General features: G+C 35.6%; 1 protein-coding gene across 1 annotated transcript in view; it reads right to left on the bottom strand.

Moving 5' to 3' along the window:
• pik3r3b (phosphoinositide-3-kinase, regulatory subunit 3b (gamma)) overlaps positions 1-23,992 on the bottom strand; it is a 285,238-nt gene that overhangs the window by 108,509 nt on the left and 152,737 nt on the right. The window contains exon 7 of the mRNA XM_056460081.1: positions 22,409-22,494. Coding sequence (XP_056316056.1) covers positions 22,409-22,494 — 86 coding nt within the window. The remainder of the gene's footprint in view (positions 1-22,408; positions 22,495-23,992) is intronic.

Raw genomic sequence — 23,992 nt, 5'->3', positions numbered from 1 at the left:
ATGCACAAAAACCTTACAAATATACTTTGCACAATACAAATAAAACTGATTTTAAGATGAATTTCAGCAAATAATCACCCTTACTGAGTTTCTTTTACGTGTCTTCCATTCTTGTGGTCTTGAGTATTGGAACTGAACTTTGGAGGTTGATGATGACGTTACACGAGAACAGAAGGACGCAAGATCGCTTAAGAAAGCATATTAAGAAACAACATATTTTGTGAAATGCTGATGTCATCAGCCCAAATCTCAATCCTAGTCAAACACTGCTACATCATGTAACAGCAACAACAAAAACAATGGCAGAACATATGCGCTTAACAGCTTTACTAAAAGCATTCACCATGTTTGTTTTGTGTCAGTTTATACAGTTTTGTATACAGCATGCAAGGTTTATGTGCATACTCCATGTCATAGTTTGAGTAAAAAATAATGTGGATGTAGCCCTAACCATATTTCTTATTCTTATTCTTTGTGACCATTCTAGTCACATACAGTACAGTTATACACTCACCGGCCACTTTATTAGGTACATCTGTCCAACTGCTCGTTAACACAAATTTCTAATCAGCCAATCACATGGCAGCAACTCATTGCATTTAGCCATGTAGACATGGTCATGACGATCTGCTGCAGTTCAAACCGAGCATCAAAAAGGGGAAGAAAGGTGATTTACTGTAAATGACTTGTAAAGTGGCATGGTTGTTGGTGCCAGACGAGCTAGTCTGAGTATTTCAGAAACTGCTGATCTACTGAGAGTTTCACGCACAACCATCTCAAGGGGTTTACACATAATGGTCAGAAAAAGAGAAAATATCCAGTGAGCGGCAGTTTTGTGGGCACAAATACCTTGTTGATGCCAGAGATCAGAAGAGAAAAGCCAGACTGGTTCGAGCTGATAAAAAGGCAACAGTAACTCAAATAACCACTTGTTACAACCGAGGTATGCAAAAGACTAGCAACAGAAGACCACACCGGGTGCCACTCTTCTCAGCTAAGAACAGGAAACTGAGGCTACAATTGGCACAGGCTCACCAAAATTTGACAATAGAAGATTGGAAAAACGTGGCCTGGTCTGATGAGTCTCAATTTCTGCTGCAACATTTGGATGGTAGGGTCAGAATTTGGCGTCAACAACATGGAAGCGTGGATCCATCCTGCCTTGTACCAACAGTTCAGGCTGGTGGTGCTGGTGTAATGGTGTGAGGGATATTTTCTTGGCACACTCTGGGCCCATTAGTACTGATTGAGCATTGTGTCAACGCCACAGCCTATCCGAGTATTGTTGCTGACCATGTCCATCCCACAACAGTGTACCCATGTTCTGATGGCTACTTCCAGCAGGATAACACGCCATCTCATAAAGTGTGAATCATCTCAAACTGGTTTCTTGTACATGACAATGAGTTCACTGTACTCAAATGGCCTCCACAGGATGTGGTGGAAAAGGTGGTAGATGTGGTATTTTTCCAATACTTTGTTGAATGTAAGCCACGAAGGATTAAAGCAGTTCTGAAGACAAAAAGGGACCAACCCGAAACTAGTAAGGTGAACCTAATAAAGTGAGTGTATTTTGAAAGCCCATTCAGTTACATGCAATAGCAAGTATTCTCTAAAAAATGAAAATAACTTCGGTCTACAAGCTGCATGTGAGAGACTGACTTATCAGCCTGTTCAATGAGCAGTCAGGTGGTAGAAGGCACTTCTATTGTACTTACTGACCACAGTAAAGGCTGGTTTATCTTTCTGCGTCGAGTGACCGCCATGACCCTCGACGCATTGCTGTGAATTTATACGTCTGCATGCCGTTTGTGTTACTCTGCAATAACACTTCCGAAACGCTAGCTGGCAGTGAGGTTTTAATGTTCCTCTGTGTCGAGTTTCTTCCCTGGTGTTATTTATTTTTTTTTTTTTTTCTGAACGCTACCTTAATGTACAAGTAGCTAAAACTTGCTCATTCTGAGGCGGGAGCCGGTAACACTACAACATTAATGATAAGGTAAACACAAAACAACAGTCTCCATCTGAAGCTCCTTCACGAGACTTGACACTTGTAAACACTTGCTCCAATGCCTTAGCGTGGCTTTCAGCACTGCCCACACTCGTCAGCGCTACCAAGCCGACCAATCACAGAGCTTGCACTATGCGTCCATGCGACGTGTAGTTACATTTTTTGAGAGGTACGCTTCAGCGACGGCCACAGCAAGGGCTAAGCGGCCCCGTAAAGGCTGCGCCAGACCATATGCGTGCACTTAACCCAGAAGTACAAATCAGCCTTTTAGGGTAATACAGCTCGATGTAAGAGTGCAGCTAATTAATAACATCTGCACTTATTAAAAATAATAAATAAGACTAATAAGATGATAAAACTAGAGTATCTGTTTCTTTAAACTAGATTGCCATGCATTTCTTTATTTAAACTCTGCATATTTACAGTTAAAATCTATATTTTATATTTATGTTTTTTTCCTCAGCCTCCTCTGTTTATGTTCACTTATTTCATTTTAAAAGCAATAAATAAAGAACCTATTGATTGCTATAAAAGTAAAATTACTAAATCTACACACAGGAGTCTAAGTAAAAAAAATGTAATAATAAAAACATTAAAATAATTTTTAGACTATAATAATTATTTTAGATTAAAAAATTCTAATGACACTTTTGCTTTTGAACCTGAACTCTTCACACATATATACTGTACATATTTGAACAAAAACAGAACAAAATCAAAAGGCACCACATTAAATATCATGAGGATATGTAAGAACAAATAGTTATTCTTGCCTCCAAAAGAGACAGACTGCTCAACATGTAATATTCCAGGCTCACAACAACATACTGACCCTAAGGTAAAACTAAAATATTATATCAACAATCGAAAGAAGAAGAAAATGAAAAAAAGCCATCAATATAAAAACACATAAAGTGCATATAACCAGAATTACAACTCCTTTGAGAACAAATTTCATTACCCAGGCTTCTTCACAACAGGACAGGCCCATATATACAGACCACACTTGTGGGTGTGTGCTTGTGCATCACTGTGTGTGTGTGAGTTGTCATTGTGTGTTTTCTTCCATCTTGCCACCTCTGCCCATTACGATCCCCCAGCTGCCTATAAACCTTTCGGCCCATGAGAGGAAAGGTGAGGCAGCTGTTTTATTGAAATGCGAACAGAAATTAGAGCTGTTTCTACACATCTCAGCGCGGGACAATATCAGGGCCCATTTCACATCTTCATACTAGCTAACCTTGACCCCCTGCTCTAAGGGCTTGCTAAAGGCTCATAATGTTGCGCCATTATTCTCGGTGGGCTAGAAAGAGATGGTATCGGCGACAGTGCAGATGACCTGATAAACTGCGCTGCACCACATAAAGGCCGTAAAAAGCCTGAGCCTCGTAAATCACGGCGCATTAGAGCCGCAGTCACAGCGGACAAAGCCTCTGCTGCTCATTTATGCAGCACTGATCTGAAGTTCCTGCTACTTTGACTTTCATCTCTTCGGTCTCTTGGCCTCTGCTTCTCAGGTAATACATGTGTGTGTGTCAGGGCAAACAACTTCTGACAGCTTGTCCTCGTCTCACCCTTCCACTCTTCACATGCCACTTTCTGACACGCTAACATGACGATGACAAACCTGAGACTCGAGGGCTTCAAGGCAACTTGCTGTCATTTAAATTTCGGGCTTTGGAGCCGGACCAGGCCAGGGTTATTAGTAACTTCATTTGTTTTTATTTAATTAAATGTTGATTCAAATGATTTTAGTTACGTGTAAAGGTGACCATACTAAAATAGTTCATATTTAAATATAAAAACCTAAATGAAAAAAGTAAAATACAACAAAAAAAGTATATTTTGAAAATAATCTATACAAATATTTCTTTAAAATTGTTTGCTTAAGTATACTTGGATTCTTTAAATACAACTACGTTAAAAAGACTACAGCTAAATAAAAAAGCTTGAATTTAACCCTTGTGCATTGTTCAAATTTATTACCCTTCTGTTAAGTTAGGGTTGAAAACATCCACTGAATTAAACTTCTGTAAAAATGCATCAGATAAATATTCTTTTCCAATTTATTTTGCATAAATCTGTAAATTTGCATAAACAAAGTCCTGATCAAAACTACTAAATTGTTTAGAAATACAAATTTTAGTAACTAATTTTTGTTTTCTTAACCTTTGTTTACTGTTGGGGATGTTTTCATCCACTCTGGGGTGATTCTGTGTCTTAATTTGGCCATAACTTTTTCTGTTTTTAGCGCCCAGAATGATTTTTGGTGACAAATCTTACTTTGATGCATATTTTGAGAAAATGGTTTGATTTAAAAAAAAAAAAACTTAACGATGCACTCTGGGCAAATTGACTAGTCTTTTGTTATGTAAGGGATAAAAACATCCACTGAATTAAACTGCTGTAAAAATGCATCAGATTAATATATTAAAATTATAATTATTTTTTTTTTTTGGCATAAATCTGTTAATCAACCTCAGTCCTGATCGAAACTATTAAATTGCTTAGAAAATTACAGGATTTTGGTTTTTAATTGTTTAAAATTTTACAAATTATGTCACTGATTTGCTGAAAAACACACAAAATGACGTATTTTTAATATAAAAAGTAATTGTGGACTGGATTTTTTTAACCTTTTATCGCAGTCTTGGACATTTGGATATTTTTGACTTGGATGCTTTAATTTTTTCTCCCTAATTTACTGTTGGTGGCTGTTTTTGCCCCAATGACTTCCATTACGACCACATTCGATGTTGCTTAAAGAGCCCATATTATGGGTTTTTGAAAATGCCCTTCCATGTAGTGTGTACCACAGCTCTAAGTGAAGTGAAATATCCAGCTAAGGCTTAAATCTGTAAGTGTACAGTGTTTAAAACTATTGATTCATCTATAAAAGAGTCGACTCATAGTGCTTCAAACGAGTCGCCTTGATAACGAGTCATTAGGTGTTTCGCGATGACGCAGCCACGAAACACAAGCCTCGCCAGTAGTTACGCGCGCAAACCAGGGAGATTTGAAACCTGCGGCCCCGCCCACAAACACAGAAAAAACACTAGACACACACACACAGACGCCGCCGGTCCAATGAAGTCACGCTGTGCTCAGATGGATAATATTGACAGTCTCTACCCAAAGATGAGTTGTTAACCTGGTACAGTACACGTGGTTACTCTTTATATTCTCTTATCACATGTAAGCCACGTTAAAAACGCGACGCGTGCCGCTTTGTTTACGGATTTAACGTTAAAGGCTTTTGTGAGCTCGCGTTCCACTGCCGTTTGTCGTTGCTATGGCGATCGATCATAAGCTAGGAGACAGGACACTCGTGTCACTTTCCCTAGTTCTTCTGAGGAGCGTTGTGTGTATGTGTGTGTGTGTGTGTGTGTGTGTGTGTGTGTGTGTGAGAGAGAGAGAGAGAGAGAGAGAGAGAGAGAGAGAGAGAGAGAGAGAGAGAGAGAGAGAGAGAGACTCGCGTCGCTTTCCCTAGTTCTTCTGAGGAGCGTTGTGTGTGTGTGAGAGAGAGAGAGAGGGAGACTCGCGTCGCTTTCCCTAGTTTTTCTGAGGAGCGTTGTGTGTGTGTGTGTGTGTGTGTGTGTGTGTGTGTGTGAGAGAGAGAGAGAGAGAGAGAGAGAGAGAGAGAGAGAGAGAGAGAGAGACTCGCGTCGTTTTCCCTAGTTCTTCTGAGGAGCGTTGTGTGTGTGTGAGAGAGAGAGAGGGAGAGGGAGAGAGAGAGACTCGCGTCGATCTCCCCAGTTCTTCTGAGGAGGGTTGTGTGTGTGTGTGTGAAAAAAGCCTTACACTATGAAGCGCGTGTGCACTGTGACTACTTTTATATAGTTGATTACCAGCTGGGCATTTCACTCTGTCTCGTGCTGAAGGCTGTCACTGTCGACCAATCGCAGCAGGCTGTCATCGGTCCAATCAGCGCAGATTAGCTTCGCGCTGAGGAGGGGGTTGGGAACAAATGAATCGCTGAACGATTCATATGGGAGTCGTTGGGATAATTAGGTAAAAATAAATGCAGGTTATAAGACCATCAAAGTGTTTTATGACCTTGCATGCATATTAGACTGTTGTTGGAGACCCTTACAACCTAAATATGACCCTATTTCATGTATAATATGGGCTCTTTAAATACACAGTCTTTGTTTTTATTTACTCCATGTAGTTCTGATAGTCACTGAAGGTCACTCTCACACACTCACAGACACACATACACACACTTTAATTTGTTGTTATACTCAATATCAAATCCAGAAACTAAACCTTTTTTTTTTTTGGACAGGTCTATCTAAAAGGTTAATGGTGCCAACTGATAATCAACAGTAAAAATTACAAATTTTAACCCTTGCCTACAAGGAAAACCATCAACACTCCAAAATGCATGATTATTTGGTGTCATGGTTTTGTAATAAAAAAATGGGGTTATAATAGAAGTCAATGGAGCAAAAACAGCCACTAACAGTAAATTAGCAATAATAATCAAAGGCAATGCTGTTTCACATGTCCTAGACTGTGACAAAAGGTTAAAAAATCCAGTCCACAATAACTTTTTATATTGAAAATACGTAATTTTGTGTGTTTTGGTGAATTTGTGAATCTTTCAAATCTATCTTTTGTGAATTTGGCAATTAAAGAGTTAAAATCCTGTAATTTTTTGGCACTTTAGTAGTTTTGATCAGCAATGAGGTTGATTAACAAATTTATCACATGCATTTTTGCAGCAGTTTAATTCAGTGGATGTTTTCCTCCCAAACATAACGAAAAGTAGTACATCTGTCCTAAGTGTATTATTATGCTTTTTTTTTGTTTAATTCAAAGCATTTTCTCAAAATATGTGTCAAAATAAGATTTGTCACCAAATATCATTTTGCTAGCTGAAACACAGAAAAAAGTTATGGCCAAACTAATACTCAAAATCACCCAGAGGGGATAAAACATCCCCAACAGTACAAAAAAAAAAAAAAAAAAAAAAAAAAAACACAACAAAAAGGGGTAAAAAAAACCAACAAAAAACAGTTATTAATTTTTTTAATTATGTATAAAAATCATGGTTAACTAAAAATAGAACTAAAATTATTTGTTACTTGAACTAAAATAAATGTTACCTGAGGTAATAATACTACATATAACTTAAAACTATAACCCTAAATGAATAAAGAAATAATAATCATTATTTATTATATATGAACAATTTTACTATATATACAGTTGAAGTCAGAATTATTAGCCCCTCCCCCCCACACTTTTAATTTTTTTTTTCTTTTTTTAAATATTTCACAAATGATGATTAACAGAGCAAGGACATGTTCACAGTATGTCTGAAAATATTTTTTTTTTCTTCTGGAGAAAGTCTTACTTGTTTTATTTCGACTGGAATGAAAGCAGTTTTAATAAAAAAAAAACATTTTAAGGTCAGTATTTTTAGCCCCTTTAAGCTATATATTTTTTCGATAACCTATTAACGCATTTAAATGTCACTTTAAGCTGTATAGAAGTGTCTTGAAAAATATCTTGTCAAGAAATGTTACTAGAAATGAGTTATTAAAACTATTATGTTTAGACATGTGTTGAAACAATTTTCTCTCAGTTAAACATAAATTGGGGAAAAAAAATAAAGAGGGGGGCTAATTATTCAGGGAGGTAATAATTTTGACTTCAACTGTGCGTATGTGTGAAGACAGAAAACATTAAACTATAAATAAAAAACCTTTATCTCTCCCCCCCCCCCCCCCCCTCCAAAAAAAAAACCTAAACAACCCAAATTACACATTTAAATTGTAAATGAAAACATAAAAAATAAACAAAATAACTATACTACTGATACCAATAGCACTGCTACAGGCCTAAAATAGCCCGATCATGGACTGGTTTTAAACGTTCTGAATAAACCTTATTAATAATTCAAAATTAATCTGTTTTAAAGCAATGCCAAATTTTCTCCACAGTAATTAAAACAACAGAATATGATGAAGCGATGATGAAATATTTATGAAAAATAAGCACTTTCAGTATTTCTCCAGTGAGCACAGGAAATTCAAACTCATGCTGTAGTTAAATTGAGTCTGACACTCTTGCACTTGCCTTAGTCTCTCTCTCAATCCCTCCCCTCGCTCGATCATTCACACGTTCCCGGTGGAAAAGAGTTATACAAGGCCTTGCACTTCAAAAGGCAGTGCTAAAACTGGAAGCGAGGCAAAACAAACAAACGCAACAAATATATGCATTAGACTTGACACATGCTGATGAAACTGACTGGAAACACTCTGAAAGCTGCAGATGGTTTGGACGTCTGCAACACACACCCTCATTTATGACTGACCAAAAGCCTATAGGACGTTTTTCATTAATAAATCTAAAAAGCATGACTAAATGTGAGACCAAACTAACTATAAAATACCATATCTTGTATTTTGGACATGTATAGCAGAACACTGCAAATTGTATTGTGGTGCCCAAAAAGTAATGCTTGTATCAAAGATATCAAAAACATTTTGAACACCACTGTAAAAAAATACTGGGTTCCACACAATTCATTGTTGTTCAAAGACAAATTGATTAAGTTAAATTAAATGTTTTTGCAAATTTGAGTGGATTGAACGTAAAACAGTTAAGTTGTCTCAAAAACTCAATAAATTTATGTTGATTCAGCTCATTTTAATAAGTAGTTTGAACAACCAGCAAAAATAATTTTTTGAGTGACTTTTGAGTACTGTTTTGTCTAGCCCTGTCTTATAAAAAACAAACCTTGAATTTGCATAACTTCACTAATTTGCTAATTATCTTTAAATTGTATTGTATAATAATTTTACATTAACAATAACTATATAACTCTGCTATTATTTAGATATATATATATATATATATATATATATATATATCTTTTTTTTTTAATTAGTTATATAATTAATACAATTTTTCACATACAGCAAAAGTGTGAAAGATGAAATGGGGTTCAAGAATCAACACAAAAAAAGTCTTTAATTTCCACATTAAAGTGTGTCCTGTTAATGCATGCTGTTCATGTTTTAGGTATATTAAATATAACTGTTATACTTTCTGATGATCGGACATTATTTTGCAGAAATTTTCCATTTACACTTAACTTATACCTTTGGATGTGCATTTATATAAATTAAATCTGTAAATTTAATATGATGTGGACACCAATTCGAGTAAGATATGAATTTTCAAATGTTAGAAATTACAATAAAAAAATTCCCCTTGAAGATATCTGAATTATTTGTCAAGCATACATATGAGAACATTTAATAGCTGCAGAAAACTCCAAAATAGGTGGACTTATGATAAATAACTGCATATAAACCCCACAGACTGGTTTGTAATTATTAACTCATTCTTACTACCTCATACATTGTATGTTGACCATCAACATGGTAATGAGAATGATAAAAAGAATAGGACAAAAGCCAATCTCACAAGGAAACGCATCTATTTTATGTAATATCAGAAAAGTGGCAAAATATGTATGGAAAAATATGATTTAAAAAAAAGGCGTGTCCCCAAAGCCCACCCCTAACCTTACCACTCATTAGGCGATGAGCAGTCAGACATTTGTTCTAAAGTCACAGTCACACTGTACTTTTCTCACCAAAGACTTACATACATTCTGTATGCATGCGAATGCAATAGTCTAATTGTGCAACAAGCGTTGCAGTTCGCTGCATTGCAAAGTTCAAGCTTGGTGAACTCTGACCTGCGAAATTGCATCTCGAGATGCGTGAGACCAATCGGAGATCAAAACATGACCACTTGTTTTTTTGTATGTCTAATCATCTTGTTTAATCCCACCCCTTTTCGCAGTGCCGTATGACAGAATTTTGCATGCTCAATCTCTAATGTTACCACTGCACAATTCAACAAAATAAATGTCCTGCAAATTGGACCATATACCACGATTGGACCTATACCACGATTTAAGTTTGAAGAGAGCATATGTTTCATTCATTCATTAAATGGTACTTTAGTGTGTGGTGCATGAATTTATATTGTATTATTTATGGAGATAAATTATGTCACATTTCACACTTTTCTGTTAAGACCAGAGGCAGATTTAGTGATTTGGGGGCCCTAAGCAATTCCGGCCATGGGGCCCGAAAGTTCTAAAATGCACCTTTTGTGCTTTATTTTTACTTGATTTATTTAGCTGTGTTTATTCTTATTTCACTCAATCTCCTTTTCTGATTTTCTACATTTCTGATTCATCTACACCATCTTGTAAAACCTTTTTAAATTATTTGTTTTCTTAAAATGGATTCACAACTAAAAATGGCATACAAACTATTTCATTTTTAAAACTAAATCTTTAACTAATTTGACTGCTCAATGATTGAGGGTGGGGGACACATTTGTGATGTAATAAACATTAAACTTATCTTTTTAGACCCTCATCATACGAAATATGACAGAAAATAATGTTATATATAATTTATAGGTATAATTTGTACTTCTAGGTATTGATTTGGATGCCCTCAGATTTCCTGGGGCCATAAGCGGCTGCTTATCTTGCTTATTGATTAAATCAGCCCCTGATTAAGACGGTGCTGGTAATACCATTGTGTAAATATGTGAATGAAAGTTTCAAAGTGAAATAAAATTTTCACACATTTTTTTTAAATTACTTACTTGTCTGCTTATTTTTATTCTCAATAATATATATATATATATATATATATATATATATATATATATTTTTTTTTTTTTTTTTTTTTTTTTTTGAGAGAAATAGTGGCAGTTTGCCAATTATTGTTAGTTTACTATTTTGTCCCCAAATACTAACCCTACCACTCATTGGGGGATTAGCAAATCCTACTAAAACGTACAAATGAGATCGAACAAATTATTACAAATATTATCCAATAAATCAAAAAGTTCTCAATTGCAGTGACATTGCGTTGGACTGTGACTCTTTCTGACTGTTTATTATGTGCTTAAAATAATGATCATTACGCTCATTGCATCCACAAAATCACGTTCGACACTCTGTACTTTCCTGGCACATAAAACAACTTCCTCAACCACAGGGACTTCTCTTTGCCAAGTTGAAGCCAGGCTGTTTTTTTCCCTCCCTTATTTTCAGCCAATTCCCTTTGTTGGCAAAGTGCCAGTGTATCTGCATATGACATTTCTGCATGCGTGTGAGCAATTTGTTATATTAATTGGTCCGGATTGTCTCTCCAACTCTGCCCCTGAAGAGACAGAGCAAGACACGGAGAAAATAAAAAAAAGAGGAGGGGGAGAGAGAGAGAAAGAGTCAAGGTCGAATAGCTGTGTGTTAGGATTTATTTGCTTTTTATGGTGGTATAAATTCTTTTGTGACACGCACTTACTCACATTCACAAACGCACAAACACACGCTTACTCTTGTCATGCGCTACTGTCCGCTGAGCCTTTATTCGAAGTCTGTACGTGTAGCTTGTTTGCGATCAGAATGCAAGGCAAATCTGCTCTTTTGTCTATATGCAAATCTGACCAAATAAATCCTCATTGGTACAGGGCATGATGTCATGGCTGAGCAAACACGTAATTGGATGAGAGGCACTGAAGTAAGCAGTAAGCTGTAATGTAAATGCTTAGTTCATTAAGCGCGTGTGCATAATTACTACGTAAACATACACAAGTGAAGTACTGTATGAGCAAAGTGGTTTTCCAGATACATATGAAGTGGAATTACTTCCTCTCTTCGGCCTGCATGAAAGCAAAGTTACTTTAATAACTAGAATCACATCCTAGTGCAAGAAAACATATAAAAAGGAACCAAGAGGAAACTTAAAGACTGCAAATGCACAGCCAGTGATAACAAGACAAACATATACATTAAAACAGCTGTGCCCCTCGACAGTTTCATATCAGGAAGAATGTTTTGGTTTTCTCACAATGTGATGGTTAATAACCACAGCCAAGTATGGCAATGACACATTTTCATCCTAATGATTGTGAAATTAAAATGATAATTTTTAGTTTTTTTAACTCTCTCCTTGCGTTATTTTAGCCCAAAACACACTCACACACACGCACGCACGCACGCACGCACGCACGCACGCACGCACGCACACACACACACACACACACACGCACGCACGCACGCACACACACACACACACATTTGTAATTAGGGATGTCCAGATTAAATCATGTGATCGGAAACCGGGCCCGATCACACGGTTTCAGACGTTACCTTCTGATCAGGACTCAAATTTGCATGTATACATATATATATATATATATATATATATATATATATATATATATATATATATATATATATATATATATATATATATATAGTGATTTTTTAACACAGCTATAGTTATGTGGTGGCCAGGGTTAGACCTCTTTCTTGACTTCAGACAGAAACAGCAACGTTTGCGGCATGACACCACTTTATTGCAGAGATGCTATAATTAAATGCCAGCAAAGTAAAACACGGAAGCAGCTTGAAGCGGAAATGCACGAGTATGTCTGCGGTCTGCATGTATTATAAAGTTAATGACGACAACATTGCCATAGCAAACTGTGAGATAAGTGAACTTGGGATTGCCTGCCGGGAATTTTAAGTTGATGTGCTCTTTGTTTTTATATTACATTTTTTTTATATTTACTGTTGCATTAAAATCCAAAAGTGAAGGATTGATGTTATTTATTACTTGATTGTTCAAGCTACTTACAAAAGTGCTCTGTTTGTTAACAGAGTAGTTGAATATTAAAATAATGTGAGTTAAATAAAAAATAAGGAACATCCTGGATCTGTTTCTTCGCTCTTCTTTATTCCTTTTTTATGTCTTATAGAAGTATTGGATCGGGTTTCGATATCGGTAGATGCTCAAAATCAACTCGGATTTGGGCACAAAACCTGATCGAGACATCCCTATTTGTAATTGATTGTTACACCTGAACTACACCTGACCAAAAAAACTTATAATAAGTAAATAAATTAAGTAAATTTATGAGATTTTGTGGCAAAAAATTGTATCAAATCTATCCCTCACCTGATGTATAAAATTACATCAAAATTGACTGATAGAAGATTTCTAAATAAATAAACAACTCTTGTTCTTTGTTTTTTTTTATGCAATAAGAGACATTTTAAGAACCAGGACACACATTATTTTTTGTATACATTTTCTTGTATATACAGACCTCATTAATCGCAGGAGTTACATTCTTAAAATAACCAGAAATAGGCAAAATCTGCAAAATAGTCTGCTTCATTTTTTAATTTATTATAGACGTTTTAAGGTTGTAAAACCGAATGTAACAAACTGAAAAATATTCCGTAATGGCGCTTTACAGCCATGTAACTTCTACCTTACATTCTACTGTATGTGTGGTGGTAAGCATCTTCCTCTGCCTATTGGGTGCTACCGCAGGTGTCTTTGAGGGTGCAGGATGTTTAATGAACAAAATGGGCTTTGTTGGGGAGAAAACTTGCAAACATACAGTACAGCACTTCAGAGTCACACTGCTAGCGATCAAAGCATTCTGTACTGTACAGGAGACACAGCACAAAGGAGATTAATTGACAATGGTCTACACCCAATCAGGACGCTGAACATAATGCGCTTAAAAAAAAGCATGTCATATTGCATGAGAACATTTGCTAAATTATTGTGAGAGACCACTGTATTGTTTTGTATTGAACTGTATTGAAATTGACTCCTCAGGATATTCTGCCATGATTTCAGCTTGAAGGCAGCATTCAGTATACATTTCATTCAAATGGTATTTTAGTGTGATATGTGAATTGATATTGTATTTATTTACTGAGGTATACCATGTAACACTTTATGCTTCTCTAGTATGATGCTGCAGGTAATGCCATTGTGTAAATCCATGAATGAACATTCCAAAGTGAAATAAAGGTTTCTCATGATTTTTAAATTGCTTACTTGTTTGACCTAATGAAGACAGTGAAAGTCGAACTGCTTTTTATTCTCAATAAAATGCATTTTTTTAGAGCAATAGTGGCAGTGAGCCAATTATTGGTTGCTTCATTTGATCAAGCACCTGTATAAAGTAAGCTTCCTTGGGATGTACACACACCAACTAAAAAAATAACATCTCATTACTCTCCACAAACATGCAGATGTAGACATTAATGACTCTTTTTTTAAAGTATAGCTCTTATAAAATCTCATAAAACACACAATAGTCTCTAGTCTCTTGCTGAATATCTCAGGATTACAGTACAGGTGTTATCTATGTGTAGAGGTTGTTCCATCATTCTTAATGTGCGTAAAATACTGGACAGACAGTAATGAGTGTCCTGGCTTCATGCCTATTCATTCCACACTGGCCTTTTCTTATCAAATATTTGAGTAAGATTAAGTGGCACACTGCCAAAGGAAGTGATTCACAATGTGTGAGTGTGTGTGTCCTCAGGGGTTTACTTTACTAAACTTTAGGGACAGATTTGTCCCATAATGTTAGCTGAATCTGATGCAGCCTCCCTTTGGGGACATGAGGGGACACGATCAATTAGGACAAATAATTAATAAATAAAGAAGAAAAAAATACCCACCATTTTAGAATATAATATACTGGTGAATATTTTGGGATCAGTTTTTAAAAGAAGTCTTTCGTTTTCTCTTTTGTATTTAGTATTCAGCCCACCAATCCATTTGTTTGATCAAAAATACAGTAAAAACTGTAAAATGATCAATAATATAACAATTTTAAATATTTGTTTTTATTATTGAATGCCATTGAAATTGCAATTGGCTATATTTTCAGCATTATTACTGTAGTCTTCAGGGTCCCTCCTTCAGAATCCATCCATTTTAGCATTTTTTGAGAGCATGTGCTTTTGGTTACTGAAGCTCTTGAAAATGAACCATGAACAATGTATTCATTCAATAGATTGTACAGAATTTAAATAAAATTGTTCCTATGCAAAATCCTCTAATGCTGTGTTCACACAAGACATGGTACGTACGGATAAATCACGCTATTCACTCGTAAATAGACGTGCGAACATTTTGAGTTTACTCGCTTCATTCACGCGTCAAATCCGCTTCATTCGCGTGTCAAATTTACTGAACATAGATACGGATTTACATTATGGGTGGGGCTCCTGTCTGCCCGGTGACTGTAACTTCATTGCTAAATGGCTAACATGGATTTTATTGAGAGAATAGCTGTGTTTATGTGCTTTAGGAATGCTGATAAACAGCGTTGATTCATTTGAAGTCCACTAGATCCATTCAGGGGTGCACTGTGAGTTCATACACTCCTCCAGAAAATGTACCTGGATGGATTTCAGACAGGCGCTATGTCATAATCACGCCCCTCCAAGAGCAAGCTCCTGATTGGTTAACGCGGTGAGAAAATTTCTCTGAAGTTCCGATTTTCGAACTCGAGCGATTCAATCAAATTAATATTTAAAACATTTAATTTTTTATTTTTTTGCAATTTTTTTTTTTGTCAAATTGTTGCACAGAAAAAGACATCAAAATATTTTAAATCTGAATATCTAATCTTCACACAGTTCAATTTTTTTATTACAACTTACTATTATTATTTTTATTTTATTTTTTATTATTTTTATTATTTTTATTATTTTTATTTTAATTTTAATTTTAATTTTAATTTTAATTTTTATTTTTATTATTACATCCTTGATAAGAAAAAGAAGCATATACTCACAAAAGGTTAATTTGCTCCGTGTCTACAATTGATATTAACCCATTTAAACATGCTCAATCTAGAACAACGTCACCAATCAGCTGAGGCTAATTCTTTTCCAGATCACCTTATCAATGGTGGTAAAACTAGCTAAACAGCTTAAGATCGACCACGTCATTTTAATCAGAGCTAGATTCACCCGGCGCTAAGAGAAGGTAGAGGATCCTTTAAGGAAGATTAATGCATTTTAGAGTGCAACTGAGGCAACCTTAATGAGATTGCTATCTCTTTAATGAAGAAATGGTGTAATCAGACAGAGAAAGCCAGCGAGTGAGCGAGAGAGAGAGAGAGAGAGAGAGAGAGAGAGAGAGAGAGAGAGAGAGAGAGAGAGAGAGAGAGAGGGGCAAGAGAGCATCTGCTCTTCAAAAGCATTAAAGCTGAGCTGAATTAGTTCATGGCACATGAGGACAGCCTGATGCTAATATCAATTGAAATATACAGTAAAAAAGTATTACTGAGCAATTTAAGTATACAATAATCACAAATAGTTCAGCCATTCATCATATCTGAGCTCATCTACTCGCATGTTAACTCTCTATCCATAATGACCAGGCTTGAGGTCTGCATGATCAAGCAGAATGCCAAATGTGAGCTTGCGCTTGCAAATGACCTTAGATGGATGAAGATAAAGCAAGGGGGGGAAAACGAGCCGTGGAACAAAGGCCATAGAGCGAACAGCTCAAAGATTATTACATGGAACATTGAAGCATGTGATTGTGTGCAGCTGAAAGCACTGGTCATTTTCACTGGGTCATCTGGGACAGCGGGTCAGCCAGTGGGGAATTCCACGAGGCTGCAACATGACCTCCAGACTGAACGTGTGCATGTGTGCTTGTGTATATACGGAGGTTAAAGTCAGTGCTTAAGGGCATGACCGAAAACCGCTTTGAGTGATGGGAAACAAAGGCAAAAGAGAGAGCGAAAGAGCGACAGATATGGATCTGAGTTTTCAACATAAATAAGCACTCCTTCAACCAAAGCAAAGAAATTTACAATTATTGTCAAAAATGTGTCAGCTCAGCACATTACTAAAAGAGAAAGAGGTGCACGGTTGAGTTAAAACAACGGAGATAAAAACAGCATGCGGAGGCCTTTAGATGAGCCAGAGTTCAGTCCATCTGTTTCTAAAATCTAGAATGCTCCATATATAGATTTCTAAAGCAGCTTAACAACATACTAATGTCAGAATGAATACATTTCTTTAAAAGATATAAGATAGGATGATTTTCATATTATATATCCTATAGGATAACAAACATTTTGCTCTGAAATAGAGATGTGGATTGTGTTTTGATCTGTTGCTAAAATAAAAAGAATTTACTATACAGGGATGCAATTTCAGCCATTCATTCATTTGCGAACCAATGTTCACTGATCATTTTTAGACAAGACAATAGCATCTGTATTAAATCTTGAACATTCTTTATTCATATCGAATTAAGAGCTTGCTAATCAGAATTGGGACATTAGAATCAATAATTATTACAGGATGATTATTCTGAGATTGCAAATTTTGACCTTAGCATGTTTATTCAGTACGTTAAATAAGTATACATAAACATAGCATACATAAATATCAGTTATACTGTATATACTGTATGTAGTTATACTGTATATACTGTATGTAGCCCCCCGTTTATTTTTTTCCCCAATTTCTGTTTAACGGAGAGAAGATTTTTTTCAGCACATTTCTAATCATAATAGTTTTGATAATTTATTTCTAATAACTGATTTATTTTATCTTTTCCTTGATGAGAGTAAATAATATTTGACTAGATATTTTTCAAGACACTTCTAAACTTCTTAACTAGGTTAATTAGGTTAACTAGGCAGGTTAGGGTAATTAGGCAAGTTATTGTATAACGATGGTTTGTTCTGTTGACTATCGAAAAAAAAATGGCTTAAAGGGCTAATCATTTTGACCCTAAAATGGATTTTAAAAAATTTAAAACTGCTTTTAATCTAGCCAAAATAAAACAAATAAGACTTTCTCCAGAAGAAAAAATATTATCAGACATGCTGTGACAATGTCATTGCTCTGTTAAACATCATTAGGGAAATATTTAAAAAAGAAAAAAAAAATTCACAAGGGGGCTAATAATTCTGACTTCAACTGTATATTAGCACAAGTGCTTCCAACACATAGGTATATTAATTAAATTTAGTTTTTTTTACTATTTATTTTTCATTATTATGATCACACTTTTTTTTTAATATCCACTAAATATAAATAAATATCCACAAGCGATTAAGTAGTGGAAAATCCTCTCTCGTTTACCTGTTTCCTACTGCTCGTTCTGTGTGCGTGAGACATGTGCTCTGCAGACCCAAAGACCCGCACGTTTTTGCATCCGGCCAGAGTTTCTAAATCTACTAATGTCCAGGATTTGGTTTTGCTTTTGTTTTCTAAGCTGTCGCTAATTTTATGAGCACAGCTGCCAGAGAGATATTAAATAATTAATGATTTAATCTAAACAACTCAAGAAAAACTTAACAGCTAAATTGGCTGCAGAATATTCGTACACCATTAGAAATTGATAATCAGCTCATTTGTCTTATTTAAACAATCTACTCATTTTATTCTAGTAATTATTATAATTTCTAGAGATATTGTCTGTTTTTATCCCTTTTTCTGGCATTTATATATCATTTTCTGTATATTTTATTAATTTGATGATGTCAATATATTACATATCTTATACTTCTAAAATGCTTTAATAGTGTTTATAAGAGAAATAGCATAAAAGAGAAATTGTGGGTGTTTATTTTAACAGTCTTTTTAAAACTTTAAACCATTGAAAAGAACACGTTCAAAACAGATAATAATAAAAATAGTGTTAAAAATCAAATTATGATTTGTTTGTCGCATATAGTTAACTATTTATATGCTGTGGGTAAAAAGTGTGTTTCAATCCGGCTACCACCGCAAGTATATTTCAAACCTTTGGGAAGCACTCATTAATTAATTAACATGAATGAACTTTCTACTGGAAGTGAAATTAACTATGGTTTAAAACGTTTGAATTTTGAAACTGATTTAAAAAATATATAATTGTATTCAGCAGTGATTCGTAATCCTGTTTTAAATAAAAGTTTTTTATTTGTATATTGTACAAAACATTATCACAATTTTTGTATATTGTACAAAATATTATCACAATGTTTTCACTAAAGCCTTAATAACACTACGAGCGACTCGCAGCGGCAAAGCGGCAAGCAACTGTTTATTTCAATGTAGAATGAGTAACTTCCGGCGACCTCTGTCTACACGAGCGACAGCGATCGTTGGTGACCAGGTGGGCGCGACGAGCAACGTGACAAAGTTGAGAATCCTTCAACTTTATGCAAATGAAGAGCGACTTTCTTGAGCGACAGCCAATGGGAACACCAGTAGAGCTCACGTGATCCTCTCTCAGCTCGCTCAGAGGCAGGTTGTATTCATGCTGTATATACCTGCACAGACCTGCGTTTGCACCAGGTCGCCTCCCAGAGCGACAGACAGCTACAAAGTCGCTGCTAGTGTGAATGAGGCATAATTGTGATGAAAACACAAATGGTTCACAAAATGAGCACCAAAATAGCATATTAAAATGACTTTTGAAGGATCACATGACACTAAATACTGGCATAATGATGTTTTGTAAAATTATATTTTACAAGAGAAAAGTATTACATGCAATGCAAAAAATATTGGGTTCCACACAATTGATTTGTGTTGAGACAACATCAAGAACTTACGTTTTTACAAACATAAAACAATTAAGTTGTCCCCAAAAGCTCAAGAAATGTGTTGTTTCAGCTCGTTTAAAATAAGTAGTTTTAACAAACAGCAAACGTCAGTTTTTTCAATGTATAACAAATAAATGCAGCTTATTTTATGTAATGCTTTATAATGCTGTTTTGTAACAGAGCAAATATCACTCATACATGCTCTAAAATATGTCTCCATAATAAAAACAGAAGAACGTGACAGTGACAGAAAAACCATAAGAGTAGATGTGACCTTTCCTAAACTGTATTCGTCATACCTTTCTCCCTGCTTTCTTGTTTTTGCCCACTTTCCTTTTTTTGCCTCTCTCACTTTCCCTCCAGAGCCCATGCTAACAGCCACAGTGAATCCATCAGCATCTGACAAGTGCAGTCATCCAAGAGAGAGTGAGCCCGACGTGGCCCCCAAAAGATTGCTCTTTAAACGCAATGTTTTGCCAACAAACTTTGCCAAGCTGGAACACATTAGGGCCAAACTGGAGAGTTGGAGGTACAGGAGGGGTCAGCGGTTTGCTAAAGCACTCTAGGTACATTACTGGCTGCCTCCAAAAAGCAAGTCATACATAAGTTGATGGGTTGTGATGTGAATAGACGTGTTCAAACCCTTTTTTTGCTTTGGTTGCTATTTTTGTTTTGTACAGAGCACATTTTGGCTGGTGAAGAGGTTGACTCTGTACAGGCTATCCATCCTGAGCCATCTGACCCTGTTAATGCAGCCTTTAGTAAAAGAGATGATGAAACCATTAGAAAAGCAGAGCTTATGTTCACAGTCCCTGCAGATTTAGAGTTAATTTATACACAAATAAATTCACAAGGATGCTCGAGGGCTAGTCGCACTGTGCATGTAAAATATGCAAATGTTTCTATTGTGTTTTCATTTTTCTCATTTTAAACTACCACTCAAAAAATGTAAATGCATTTTTATATGGAATAAAGTACGGAACACTTAAATAGATTAAAAGTGTGTGCATGTACATTTGTAATGCATCAAATAATTTTAATTTCAAATAAATGCTGTTATTCTGGACTGAATATTCATCTGAAAGCCATACAAAAATTGGCAACACTTCAGTTAAAGATCCAATTCTCACTATTAACTAGTGGTTTATTACCTGCCTATTATTAAGATATTGTCTGATTATTTGTTTGTATAAAGTACATCTTCAGCATGATCCCATTCAACATCCCTAACCTGGGTATTACCTAAACCCAAATACATCCTTAGTTACTGTTAGTATGCGGCAAATTGAAAGTTTATTGAGCTAATAGTCATAGCTGATGGTTTGCTAATAGTGAGAATTGTATATTAAAATAAAGTGTGGCTAATTTTTTTAATGCATTCTACAATTGGTTCACTTTGGAAGAAATGTTCCTCAGGGTGTGTTTACACTTTGTAATACTGTTAGTTTGGTTGCTTGGGATCATTTTACTACAAAACAAAAATAAAAGTGATACATATAGTTTGCATCGCTTCACTCCTGTGTTTAGTGAAGCATTTGCTTATGCTCCACTAGATCATGCTATGCTTAAAAGTGAAGTTGGACATAAAACCTCTAACATGCAACTGCTAATCATAAAACACAGAAGGCTCATGTTGTTTTTGGCTTGTTTAGATGTTTTGGTCTGTGTTGTGTGTTTGTTTTAGTTGAGTTTGTTTTGAAATTGGACCAAGACCTAACTTTTCAATGGTCACGGTACGGTTGTTTGGTGCACATCGAGGTTCTCTACATTCAAAAACACAATCAATCTTACCACCACCGAAATGTTGAATGATAGCACATATGACAATGAATCAAACTGAACAATTCAATACAGTTTATGTATAAGTTTAAGTTTCAGAGAACAGATTTTCACTGTAAGTAAGACTGAACTTTAGCTTGCCACCCACAACTTGTCTTGTCGTGGGGTAAAGGTTATGACCCCACAGAAGCTAAAAAGGTCACACAAGGCCCTATAAATCTACATATGTGTCTATGGGTGGTAAATGTATTAGCTCTAAGTTAACGTCTGTTATGTCATCCCAAACTGAGGCTCTGTGTCAAAGAGTTTGTTGACTCGAGTTTTCAATTACATCTCAAAATGAAGTTAGCTTCTACAATTTAGGCAGATCTCTGCCTTGAAGTATCAAAGAAATTGTTGCTTTCAGCTTTGTTGTGCATCCATTTGTTTCTCCACGCTTGCGGTCTTACACATTCAAAAATGCTGTTCAGCAAATTCAGAAATTAATGTATTCATAATTGCTCAAGGTTACTGAAAAGCTAATGGCTTGATTGCATTAAACTGAAACACAACAATCTATGTTTTCTTGTGCTGAACTGGTCTAATTCATATTTAATGCATTTCATTAATGTAAAAAGCTGAGGCAAACGTTAACCTCTTAGGACCCCAGACATCTAATGGACTTCAATGGCTGAAATTTGATGTTTGGATTCTGCATAATGAAAGTAAAGTGAGTGTCAAGCCAGAAGATCCATTACAACAACATTTAGTCAGGCCTGAGGAGTAAAGCAGCAGCAATTTATGAATGCAAGCATGATAAACTCACTATTTCAGCCCTTACAAGCCTTCAAAGAACACCACTGATCCACAAATACACACAATCATCCTCCTACATTTGAAGAAGACATCTACTTCTAGAAATGTCCCTCACAGAAGTCAGAGAAGCATAGCTAGTTTAGACTGGATCTAAGATCTTCAGCGATTTCTCACAATAAACCATCAAACTTACAAGTTGACAACAAAGGCAATGAAATCTACATAAAACTGCAAATGGCGTATTAAAACCCCACTGGGTTCTCATAAAAAAGAAAGCCTGGGGTGATGCAATTATCTTACAATCGCAAAGTAAAGTAATAAAATATCATCCGAGAAAGACAAACCTATAGCAGTTTTAACAAGTGACAAAAACCTGCGAAGGCCTACCTGGAGCTGCTTGTATCTCCACCAGGCCTCCAACCATGATGAGTGCCTCCAAAATCTTCACATGGTGTTCTGGGTTTACATCCGCACTAGAATGAAAGGGAGAGAGGAATTTTAAGAGTAAGTCATTCATTCATTTTCTTTTTGGCTTAGTCTCTTTATCAATCAGGGGTCGTCACAGCGGAATGAACCGCCAACTTATGCAGCATACATTTTACAGACAATTTAGCTTACCCAATTCACCTATATCGAATGTCTTTGGACTTGTGGGTGAAACCACAGCACACCCGCGCCAACATAGGGTGAACATGCAAACTTCACACAGAAATGACAACTGACCCAACCGAGGCTCGAACCAGCGACCTTTCTACTGTGAGCACCACGCCATTCTTTAAGAGTAAGTTTTTTAAGTAAATGTAGTGGAGATCCAAATTGGAGACACTAAGATTTCCTAAATGATGTTGTGAGAGACTAGTGATATGCTGAAACTAGTGAAGTTCTAATTCATTTCTTTGCTCTCTATTTCCACTATATGATGCCCATTCTGATGCCTCTAGATCATGGAATGCCACTCGATCATAGATGATGCCAAACCAATAAGAACTTGAAGAGATAATGCCAACCATCTAATAACTTTGAGGACAACAAACACTTAATACAGGTCACTGAACATGTATAGACCTCACCTTTTTGGAAGGACACTATATACCGTATAACTGTAGGTCAGGGCTATTCAATTAGTTTGTCATGGGGGCCAGTTCATGAAAAGCATCCCAAATGAGGGGCTGGAGAAATATGACTTGCAATATAAGTGATGACACAACAGCAATATAAGAGCCCAAATGCTGTATTTTTGCTCCTTAAGACATCCACGTTGGCTTTTTCTACATTAAAACATTAATATGTTGTATTTTGAAACTACATAACATCACTGCATTGTAAAATGTGGCTTTTTTTTTACAAACGTATTCAAATGTTGTATTTCAATGCACAAGAAAATCAGTGTATTGCTCAAGTGGGCTTCTTCTACATTCAAACACATTCATTTGTTATGTTTTGAACTGCAAACCAATTAGGGATGCAACGATTACAGATTTTGGTTGTACGATTATAGTCTGAAGAATAATCATGGTATCACGGTTATCACCCTTATTATGCATTTATTAAATTCAAAACACTGCTAGTTTAGAAAATAACAAGAAAACTACTTATATTTTATTGTTGTGTTCGTTGCTGATTATTAACCAAATCCAGCACAAAATATTGATAAAATACAAAGAATAGTCCATTTCTCTATTTGGACATGAACATACAATGAAATTACAATGAAAATAAATGACAGAACAATGAATAAATAAATAAAATTAAGAATAAATAAAAATAGTATTTGTCTAATGTTAATTTAAGCTATATTTTAGCTAAGAATTTAAATGAACTGTTGTTATTATCTGTGTTCATACATACAAAATCATTTTAATAATTTGGAATAATTCGACAAGATATCACTTGTTTGCATTGCACTGCCACACACAACTGTCACCACTACAGCGTGAAATCATTTCTACTGTGACATCTATTTCTATGGAG

The sequence above is a fragment of the Danio aesculapii genome, chromosome 6 (assembly GCF_903798145.1).
Source record: "Danio aesculapii chromosome 6, fDanAes4.1, whole genome shotgun sequence".
In the NCBI taxonomy this organism is placed as follows: Eukaryota; Metazoa; Chordata; class Actinopteri; order Cypriniformes; family Danionidae; genus Danio; species Danio aesculapii.
Note: the sequence above shows the minus strand (reverse complement) of the source record. Positions and strands in the feature narration are given on the sequence as shown.